Source organism: Malurus melanocephalus, unplaced genomic scaffold (assembly GCF_030028575.1).
Source record: "Malurus melanocephalus ecotype Western Australia unplaced genomic scaffold, MMel_1.1 scaffold_471, whole genome shotgun sequence".
In the NCBI taxonomy this organism is placed as follows: domain Eukaryota; kingdom Metazoa; phylum Chordata; class Aves; order Passeriformes; family Maluridae; genus Malurus; species Malurus melanocephalus.
Window position 1 is genome coordinate 344259 of NW_026623703.1, and position 10027 is coordinate 354285.

General features: G+C 47.9%; 2 protein-coding genes across 2 annotated transcripts in view; one reads left to right on the forward strand and one right to left on the reverse strand.

Annotated features, from left to right (window-relative positions):
* ZP2 (zona pellucida glycoprotein 2) overlaps nucleotides 1-3995 on the forward strand; it is a 5425-nt gene extending 1430 nt beyond the window's left edge. Inside the window, exons 6-18 of the mRNA XM_057380789.1 lie at nucleotides 174-218; nucleotides 493-657; nucleotides 1009-1105; nucleotides 1184-1365; nucleotides 1708-1837; nucleotides 2071-2252; nucleotides 2331-2422; nucleotides 2501-2625; nucleotides 2864-3053; nucleotides 3289-3424; nucleotides 3510-3606; nucleotides 3690-3776; nucleotides 3853-3995. Of these exons, the coding sequence (XP_057236772.1) occupies nucleotides 174-218; nucleotides 493-657; nucleotides 1009-1105; nucleotides 1184-1365; nucleotides 1708-1837; nucleotides 2071-2252; nucleotides 2331-2422; nucleotides 2501-2625; nucleotides 2864-3053; nucleotides 3289-3424; nucleotides 3510-3606; nucleotides 3690-3776; nucleotides 3853-3995 (1671 nt within the window). The remainder of the gene's footprint in view (nucleotides 1-173; nucleotides 219-492; nucleotides 658-1008; nucleotides 1106-1183; nucleotides 1366-1707; nucleotides 1838-2070; nucleotides 2253-2330; nucleotides 2423-2500; nucleotides 2626-2863; nucleotides 3054-3288; nucleotides 3425-3509; nucleotides 3607-3689; nucleotides 3777-3852) is intronic.
* Nucleotides 3996-6614: 2619 nt separating this feature from the next.
* LDAF1 (lipid droplet assembly factor 1) overlaps nucleotides 6615-10027 on the reverse strand; it is a 4584-nt gene continuing 1171 nt past the window's right edge. The window contains exons 2-5 of the mRNA XM_057380806.1: nucleotides 9279-9413; nucleotides 8214-8382; nucleotides 7701-7839; nucleotides 6615-7486 (exon numbers count right to left, since the gene is read on the reverse strand). Of these exons, the coding sequence (XP_057236789.1) occupies nucleotides 7396-7486; nucleotides 7701-7839; nucleotides 8214-8382; nucleotides 9279-9350 (471 nt within the window). The 5' untranslated portion in view covers nucleotides 9351-9413 and the 3' untranslated portion in view covers nucleotides 6615-7395. The remainder of the gene's footprint in view (nucleotides 7487-7700; nucleotides 7840-8213; nucleotides 8383-9278; nucleotides 9414-10027) is intronic.

A 10027-nucleotide genomic window follows, 5' to 3' on the forward strand; every position in this document is an offset into this window, starting at 1 on the left:
CTGCAGGGAGGTCTCTTGGCTGCTCTTTGGAGAGCTGTTCTCAGCTCATTAATGCTCCTCAGSCTGGCTCCAGCCCTGCTGCAGGGAAGCTGGTGCTGGCTGTCTCCTCTGGGAGTGGAGGATTTGCTCTGTGGCTGCAGGGTCCTGAGCCCAATCCCTGTGCTGTGTTCCAGGTGACCTTYGTGGGGCTCCTTTCCAGCCTCGGTGATGAGCGTGTGGTAAGTTCAGCTCCTCCTTGGGGTAAGTTCCTCCTTGTGGTAAGTTAAGTTCCTCCTGCCCTGTGAGGAGTGCCTGGGTTTTGTGCCTGAGCTGAGCCTGCTGTCTCCAAGCTGGAGCAGGTACCTCTGTGATGTACATACACATTTGGGAGGGCCATTGCTGTGCTGTCAAAGGCAGCTGAATGTACAGCCTGAGCTGCAGCTCTGCAGGGTGAAAATCCAACACTCTGCTGCTGTGCCTCCCCTCCCTAAGCAAAGCTCTCCTGTTTTGTAGGATCCAGTAACTCCAATGTCCTGGAATCTGTCAGTTGATGATGGAACCAGAACACATCAGCTGAGCCTCGGGCAGGCARTGCAGAAAGGCTACAATTTCCTCATTGATGGCTCTGACCTGACCTTTCAGGTGGCCTTTGCTGCCACGGGAGTTGTGTCCTACAGGGTATGTGAGTGGAGAAGCAGCACTGAGGAGTTCCCCAGTTCCTGTTTGGGCAGCACTGTGTCCCTCCTCTGGAGCTGGGGGAGGCATTTTGGGGCCAGAGCTGGTGGAAAGAGGGGGCACAGAGAACACCTCAGGCAGCAGCACGGTGAGGGGGAATCTCCAGGAGCAGAATTGTGCCCACAGCAATCCTGGCAGTACCTGGCTGGCAGTCTGGTGATCAGGCTGTTTTTAGGGGGGTGTTGCAGACTGGAACAGCAGCAAAGCTAAGACTGCAGTGCTCCCTGGCCCTCAGGGGTTGGTGTGTGATGGATCAGGGGCTGGGCACTGCCTGACAGGCTCCATCCCCTGCAGCACAAGGACAAGGTGCTCCACACCCTGGCACTGAAGCTCCTGTATGGCCCTGCTGAGCGTGGACTGGCTGTGGAGGCACGGCTGCTCTGTGCTCCAGGTAAGGCAGGGAACAGCCAGCACTGAGCTGCCTTTGYCCTGGACACTGATGTTGTGTTTAACCAAGGTGATGTCGCAGGGCCAGCCATCTGTAATGCCACACACRTGACTGTGGCCATCCCAGCCTTCCCAGGGACTCTCGTGGCTGTGGATGTGGAGAACAAGAGCATCCCCATGGATCAGCTTCAGGCACATGGAATCACTCTCGACACGCACACAGGGATCCAGCTGCACATCAGCAGGGCAGTGCTGAAGTCCAGGGTGAGTTGTGATCCTGGAGTTGGTGTGATCACAGTTCTTGGGTGGTTTGTGACCCAGAGCACAGCAGCTCTGATCTTGACAAGCCTCTCTCAGGCTGTGCCTTGGGGCTTAATCAGCAGTGATTAAGATGGATGCAAACTGATTTTGTAATAGGTAGGCTTTGCCCAAGGTAACTTGGGTTTCCTGGAGTCTTTTGGCAAAAACAGGTGGGGGTGAGGATATTCCTCTTGGGTTAGTATTTGGCATGCCTGGAATAATGCAAAAGAGCTCAGAGTGCTCTTCAGGCTCAGCCCCTTTGTTAATCAGCTCCAACACTGAGTGAGGGTAACTCTTGTCTTCCAGCTCCCTGGAGAGAGCTGCTCGGGGCTGGAGCTCTCCATGTCCTCTCTGAAGCTGGCTTTTCTCTTCCACGGGGAGGCTGTGGCCATGGTGATMCAGCCCGAGTGTCCCTGCGAGCAGCACCCAGCGCTGGGTGAGTGTCTGTGAGCCCCCAGCATGGCTCATTCCTGCTCTGGTGAGTGTGTGCAGCCTCTGTGAGCTGCTCTATGAGCTCCACATGGTTCATTCCTGCTCTGGGTGAGTGTGTGCAGCCTGTGCTGCTCTCTGTGAGCCCCAGCACGGCTCATTCCTGCTCTGGGCTGGGCTGTTCAGCTCAGCAGTGGCTCCTGTCCCTGTCCCCAGCACAGTGATGTCTCTCTGTTGCAGCTGCTGTGTGCACCCACGATGGGTTCATGGATTTTGAGGTCCTTGCTGAGAGCACCGTGCCCCAGCTGGATTTGGACACGCTCAGGCTCAGGGACCCCGCGTGCCGCCCGGCCTACAAATCCCCTCTGAATGACAGGGTTTGGTTCCACGTCCCTCTGAACGGCTGTGGCACCAGATTTTGGGTGAGTGTGTGATTTGAGTGATGGGGGTGGGATTTGGGCACTGGGAATGCCCTCACTAATGCTGGTATTCACCCACAGTTTGATGGGGAGAAGATTCATTACGAGAACGAGGTGAGGGCGTTCCCCACAGACCTTCCCCTGGGCAGGATCTCCAGGGACAGTGACCTCAGGTGAGTGTGGAACCCTTCAGGCTCCCAGAGCTGAGTCCCCGTGTGTCAGCACAGACTGAGCTCTCCTCCCCACTGCAGGCTGACAGTCGTGTGCTCCTTCAGCAATGGGGATGCCTCCCTCACGGTGAAAGTCAATGACCTTCCTCCTGTGCCTGCTGCTGTGAACCAGGGCTCCCTGTCCTTGGTGCTCCTCAGCTACCCAGGTAAAGCTGCCTTTAGCAGCAGTAAAACTGCCCAAAGCAGTGTCTTTGGGCTCAGAGACTGGGCATTATCTGGAGGGGAGGGTGTGTGAGTGAAATGTTCTGGGGGTTCTGTTGTCCCGGAGCACTCCCTTCCTGCCCATCTGTGCCATGTGAAACTGCTGCTGCTCCAGAGGGGCTGCAGAGCCCCCGGGCACCCTGAGGTCACCCTGAGGTGCTCACCAGCCTTTGGCTCTTGCAGAGGCCTCCTTCAGGCAGCCCTACAGCGAGGAGCAGTTCCCCCTCGTGCGTTACCTGCGGCAGCCCATCTTCCTGGAGGTGCAGGTCCTGAACCGCAATGACCCCAACGTGCACTTGGTGCTGGATGACTGCTGGGCCACGGGCTCCCCCGAGCCCAGATCAGTGCCCCAGTGGAACATCGTGGTGGATGGGTGAGTGGGACAGCACCTTCTGCAGCGGGGGAGGATTCCCTGATATCCCCTGCTCCCTTTTTAGTCAGAGAGCAGTGGGAGGGTGCTCAGGTGCATTCCAGCCCTAAGTGGGATGCTGGAATTTGGAGGAAGAAGGTCAAACCTTGAACTCTAACCTGCCCCTGAAAGGAGTCCACACCAACAACCTCAGCCTGCCCTACCCCGCTGTTGTGACTTGGCTCTTGTTCCCTGGCAGCTGTGAGTATGCCCTGGACAGCTACAGGACCGTGTTTCACCCCGTGGGCCGTGGGGTCAGCTATGCTAACTATCGCCAGAGGCTGGAAGTGAAGACTTTTGCCTTTGTCTCTGGTGGCAGAGCCCTCCCTGGCCTGGTAAGTGACACTATCCCCCTACCTGGAGCAGCAGCAGGAGCAGTTCTTGTCTCAGAATGAACGGGTCCCTCACTCTGTGTCCCAGGTGTACTTCCACTGCAGCGTTCTGCTCTGTGACCGTTTCCACCCCGATGCTCCCCTGTGCATCCCGAGGTGCCCCAGGCCATCCCGGAGCAGGAGAGGTAATGTCACAGTGGTTTTGGGGTTGTGCTGCTGCAGGTTAACCCCTGCCCTGTGGCTGCAATGGTGCTGTGTTGTGTTGCAGAGAGCAGGATGGCAGCTGGGAGCTCTGCTGTGGTCAGCCTGCAGGGTCCTGTTCTCCTGGTGCCAGAGGAGTGGTCTGCAGCCCGAGGTACGAGCTGGGGGTGCTGAGGGACCAGGGAAGGGCTGTCCCCCCAAACCAAACTGCCTTGGCTCTTGCTTTGCAGGGAGTGCTCTGCTGAGCAGAGAGGCCTGGGCTGGCATTGCCATGACCACTGGTGGTGTTTTCTCACTGGCCACAATGCTGCTGTTTTTGGCTGTTCTCAGGTGCCTAAAGAGAAGAGCATTCGTGGTAAATGTGGTGTGCTAGTGTGTATTTCCAAATAAACTTGGAGTAGTCACTTGGTTAATTATGTCTGTCATGTATTCCCTTTCCTGTATCTAGTTATGCAAATCAACATTGCTCATCCTCTGAATCTCTCCTTAATGTAGATGTCTTCAACAATGACTATAATTCTTACTTTCCTGGGTGTCCTTGTTCTGAAACAGACCTTTGCTATGCTAAATTCCTCTTGGACTTTGCAGCCAATTTCCTTTCTTGAATCGCTTATCATGGTTCACAACTGTGATTCAATTCAGTTCGGTTTTTAATTCCATGTGGTGCCACTGTCTGCAGTATGAGTAGTTCCTCCAGCTGCTCTTGTAAACGTGAGCCCCGTGCTGTGGCTGGAAATGTCTTCATTTAAATAACTTCTTCATTTAAACATTATTAATGAGCTATCCCTAATGCAAAGATTGCAGGATGCTTTTCCTAAATATTAATGTGTATTTCACACAAGGAGAGCATAGAGTACTGAGTCCAYGATCATTAGACTTCATGTTGTTGTTTAATCAAAATTATAATATAAACACAATGAAAGAAACTATGACCCTCACACTGGAGTCACTTAATTGCACATCAGTTACTGTTTGTTATCAGCCTGAYAGAAGTTAGGGCTGAAATGATGACTTGAGCTTTGTCCAGCAAACAACCTGCTATACTTAAGTCTTGTTGACTTAGCACTTGGCAGCAGTAGGAAGTGCTTCTGCAGAAGCCAGGTAAGTGGTGCTTGAGGAGGAGAGTTTATGTGCTTGACAGGGTGTTACACCTCACTGTGTGTTTAGCTCTTCTGCCCCAAACAAGGCTAATACTCTTAACATTCCCCCCTCCATCCTTCTTGCTCTSAAGTGTGAGGAAAAGATCAGTGCATGTTCAGGCCGACAAGTTTCCATGTTTTCTCTATGATGGAGTTTGAACTTATGTTCTAGCATGGTTGAGTTTACTAAACAATACTATAATGACAGTTGTGTGACTGTAAATGTGCTCGTTACACCCCAGTAAGTTAAAATTTCTCACATCTCGGGCATGGATCAAGGTACAGACTTGCACTWGTGAGGGTGTTTAAAATAACTCAGGTGCCTTCAGGAAGGAAGCAGTGAGAGCTTTTCTTTTGCTCTTTGACTCCTGTATTTTGTACTATTTTTACTGCCTGAGGAGCGGAGACAAAGAGGCTGCACGTGGTGAAGGAGCATTCAGGTCACAGGGGAAGGCTGCTCTCGCCTGCTTCGGGCCCTGGGCTGATACAGCCTGCAAGATTTCAGATGTGGCACATGAGAGATCTGTCCTGGAAGGGTGAGCTACACCTCTCAGGGTGCCTTAGTTATGCTCTGTGGAATGAAGACTCGTATAATTCATTTAAACCAAGGAAAACACAAGGTTCATTCCCTGTTTTGTAAATAATTTACCTTAGAGCCCAGCYARATGCATTCCTTCCCTCTTTCTGTAYGTGTRCTGCTGCYTCTCTRTCCTCTGTTAAAGTGTTATCTGGAAAGATTAAGTTCATSTGCCAAGTAAAAAAGATTTATTTTGTGCATTAAGGCAGATGTCCCTCTCTTCTGACGGGGGAGGATGAAGTGGGAGTGATGGTGCTGTRAAAGGAGGCAGAGGAATAAGTCAGGGAACCTGCTGCGAGTGGAGGCAGCACCAACTCTGCAGCCTGAGCTTGAGCAGCTTCTTCAGGAACCATCCCACAGTTAATTGCTCTAAATTTCCTTTGATTTGGGATATTTGGGGGTCCCTGCCATGTAGGGCCATAAGAGTGGCTGCCACAAAGCCATGTCTGTACCTGCAATGAGGGGCAGTGAACTAAATCTGTGAGGGGTGAGCTGGGCTGAGGAGCTCCTGGGAATGGTGCCACTGGGTGGGAGTCTCGTGATGGTTTCTTGGGGACTTTGTGCTGTTCTGCAGGAACCTGAGAGTGCAACTGAGAAAAAGGGGATTTGGCAGCATCTCCCTGGCCTCCTTACTAAGGACTTCTTAGCTTTACTGCAGTGTTTAATAATTTAAAGATGAGAACAACCTCTGCCCTCCTTTTAAGGGATGGCCTTACTGTCTCCAGCAAAAACACCTACTCCATGCTGACCCAGTTTTTTTCTTCAGCACATCCCCCTTGAAAACCACACTAATGTGATGGCAGTGTATAAAAAGCAGCTTCTGGTGCAAGGACACAGTGAGAAGCCTTGAAATGACAGGCTCAGAGCATGCAAAGGTCAAGGCAGCAGCAGTGAAACTGCTCCAAGTTTACCTGCAGAGAACACAGAGTTCACAGCTTTAGCTACTGCTAAGTGCAGAGCACAGAATGAATTAGCTAATATAAAATAAATTTAAAATGCAGAAGGAAATGGTTGATGTGGGGTCAGACTCTGAGTGGGACTTACTTTAGTGTCTGCTGATTTTATTAAGTAATGCCTCTTCCCYTCAGCAGAAGCTGAGGGTGTAAAGGAAATTTGCATTTCCTTTATAGGCTTGGAAAGGGGAGTAATCTGCAGTCTGGGCTCAGCAATATTTGCCTTATAAAATATTTTGATCAAGGAGAAACTCAGCTATAAATGTGGCTTTCTGTCTAGAAGAAGATGTGCAAAAATTGCTTTTACTGTAGAATAAACAGACTAATAAGACAATCTGGTTAAACAAACACCACTTTATGAAACKAATATAGTTAGATACCTTCTTAATGCATAAAAATATAGCATTTGCAAAAATGAAAAAAGTTTAAATATCATACACAAAGTTATAACTGAGCAGCAAACCCAGCACTTTAAATACCTAAACAAATAGGAAAAAATGCAAGACCCAAGCATACCTTTGACAGGATGAGGCAATGAGCATAAGGAAAATATCCCTTTGGAATAACACAACATCTAAAGGTAGATAAAAGCTGACACCATGACCTATGCCAAGCCCCCTTTTCCCACTATAATAAATATAAAGCATTGGCATGGTCTACTCATACTCAACAAAGGTTAAGGCTTACAAATATTTTTCCACATTGAAAACATGTTTCTAGTGTTGTGAACATTGACACTTCTGTATCAAAATGTCCACTGCTGTGTACTAAAGAGAGTACATTCAGAACTGCAGTAACTAACAGGCAGTGAAATACCTCCCTCCCCTTTCTGTCCTCCCACTTGCCATTGACTTAACAGTAGCAATTGTTATTACATCCCTTTACCAAACTCTGGAACATTCTATCATGCACATACCCGTACTATTGCAATGCATCGCTGCTTTTTGGTTACTCTCAACATCCCTTTACAGTGCCCATGTAAAATGCAATTTTTCTCAGTTTCCAGGAGTACACAACAGTTGAATGCTCAATGAGTAAACAATGACATAGCAAGGCTGGAATTGTACAGCTAAGGGCCTATGAAGGCAATGGGGAGAAACCTCCTTATTCACTCTTTCCAGTCTTGGCAGAAAGATCCAAGCCAGGCTTCTTCTGTGGCAAACTGCCATTAACATCTTGCTTCTTTATCTGCCCCCTGTATACAAGAGAAAAGAATGGTTTTATAGTCTGCTCTCCTCTAAGATTATTATCTTTTAACCTTTTGCTCAAAAAAGCTGAGCAATCTAAGTGTTCCAGGAGTCCCAGACAGGTTTCCATCTGCCTGAGTTTCTCTCAGAAGACAAAAGAACAATAAAAGTAGATGGTCTAATGTGTGTTGAAAGCCAAGCACGCATCACATCCATACTCACCTTGATGCACACCAGTAGTTGGCCAGAGTTGAAAGTGCGATGTAGGAAACACTCAGCACTCCAGAAACTCCCAGGGAAAGTGCCCCCAGGCCACAGAGCACACAGAGCAGGGCTATGCCACCTACAGCTATGACAACACCTAATAAACAACATCCCTTGGTTATTTAAACAAGTTCATGCACAAGTAAATTAGAAGACATTCTACCACAACCCCAATTTTCAAACCCTCGGGGGAAAGTCTTTCTCAGTCATCTGGCTAGCTTCTACAAAAGCTATGCATGCTCAAGATAACTGGTTTAGGCATATCCATCAGGAAAATAGGATTTGCCCTGTGTAGATCACACTTAATCAGATTACTATTCTTGTATTAGGAGATTTACCACTGCTGAGACCTGAGGACCACACACAGAAACCCTCAACAGCTTGGGCTCAGACTGCCAGAAGGAAGCAAAGAAAGGAAATAACATGCCTTAAAAGGGAAGAGGTGAATACASACATGAATGCATACAGTACCTTCCATGACTATCACACCAATACAGGCCATTACAGCTGTCATAACAACAAAAACCAGGAAAAATGCAATGGGAATAGCTGACACTGCAACGAACATCAGGAGAGATAAGGCAACAAAAGGGTGGTCATCTAAATACTGGCCAACACGAGAATTCATAAAYGCAACAACCTGTGGAGGAAAGAAAAACATTTCAGATTTTTTTTAATCCCTTGTCACAGATAYCTTTCACAGACCACTGCTACTGTGGTGAACTGCAGGTGGGATCCTTTTGTCAGTCTGCAGCTTGAACAAGGAGCAGCTGCTGCCTCTGTTTCAAAAGCATGAGGACTTGCTGCAAATTTAGATAATTTCAGAGCAAATATGATTCTACCTATGACAGACATGTTACTCTTTGACTTCCCAGTTCTGTTCTTGCACAAATCATAAAAAACAACAAACRCACAAAAACCCCAACCAATCTGAAGACAAGTAAAAAAATAAATCAGTCTAGCTGGACCTTTCACTGGGGTCTCTGCAACTATTATTTTGAACTAGAGAACTCCGTTAATTAACAAAAATGCAACATTTAAAAATTATCAACTTTTCTTTTATCCATGGCTTAGTAGTATCTGCAATCTGATCATTGATGGAATCTAAGTACAGTGCAGGCATGTCTGTATCAGAGAGTTGTCAAGATTTTAATAATGTTACTAGCAAAAAAAAAGTCTTTTTACAGAGGCAGCCATAGCTATACACTGGAACTTTACTGCAGTAGTTTCCCTTCCCTTAAGGAAACATATATTGTACTTTTAGTTCTTTTTATAGCACTACAACCATTTCACTAAAATGCCACTTTACTATCTCAGGGGGTTATGCTCAGTAGAAGAAAAAAGCAGAACAGGCTTCCCTTTTTCTTGACTGAAGGTGTGGGAGGACAGGCCTTCCCATAGGCCTTGCAGYGTTCATTTACAAAATAGGGAGTGCATTTAAATAAATCAGGGTGTGAGATCCTGATAATTATGAAAGCAGTAGCTTTATAAATATAAAAAAATTACATATTATGCAAAATTACAGTCCAGACCCACATTTGCGTTGCTGTGGATGGTCTGCATCACGGAGTGCCAATGCTTCTGTAGTTCCTGCATTTCTTTAGACATGGTATTAATCCTCAGCCACGGCCTCTCTTGAACAGCCAGTTCTCACACAGCCATCCAATTTCCCTGAAAATTAAGGTACAGTTAGTAACAGGCTCATACAGATACTTTTTGGAAATGTTTCTTTTGTATAAAGAGAGAGTGAAAGTTTCAGATTAAGTCATAAAAATTTAAAACATGACTTTAGTAAAAGCACATCTAACAGGGGCCTTGTCCCTGCAAGATCTTCTGAAACTCCCAAATCAGAGTAACAAGACACAGGTGACTCTCATCTTCCTTTTAACATTAACCCCGTGCTTACCCAGCAGGGTATTGACTCACAGCAACAACATCCCTCCTAACTACTGCATGGCMAATTTATTGCCATTGATGCTGGAAACCGGTAACACACTAATGAGACTCATTTCTGYGAGTATCCTTGTGCTCAGCATGGAAAGCATTCCCCGAACAGCTTCAAAAACGTACGTATAAAGGCAAAATGCTTCCAAACGCTCTAACCCTATTTAACTGTGGCAGTTTAAAGGAAACCTCAGCTCAAGTATCTCCCTGTCGGTATGAAACTTCCAGCTGTTGTTGCAGTGGGACCTTGGCGAGGGGAAGGTTTGAGGACGCATTTTGCTGCCTGCACCCCCGAGCAGCCAGGGCTGGGGATCCCCCGCATCCCTCCGGGGCACACGGCA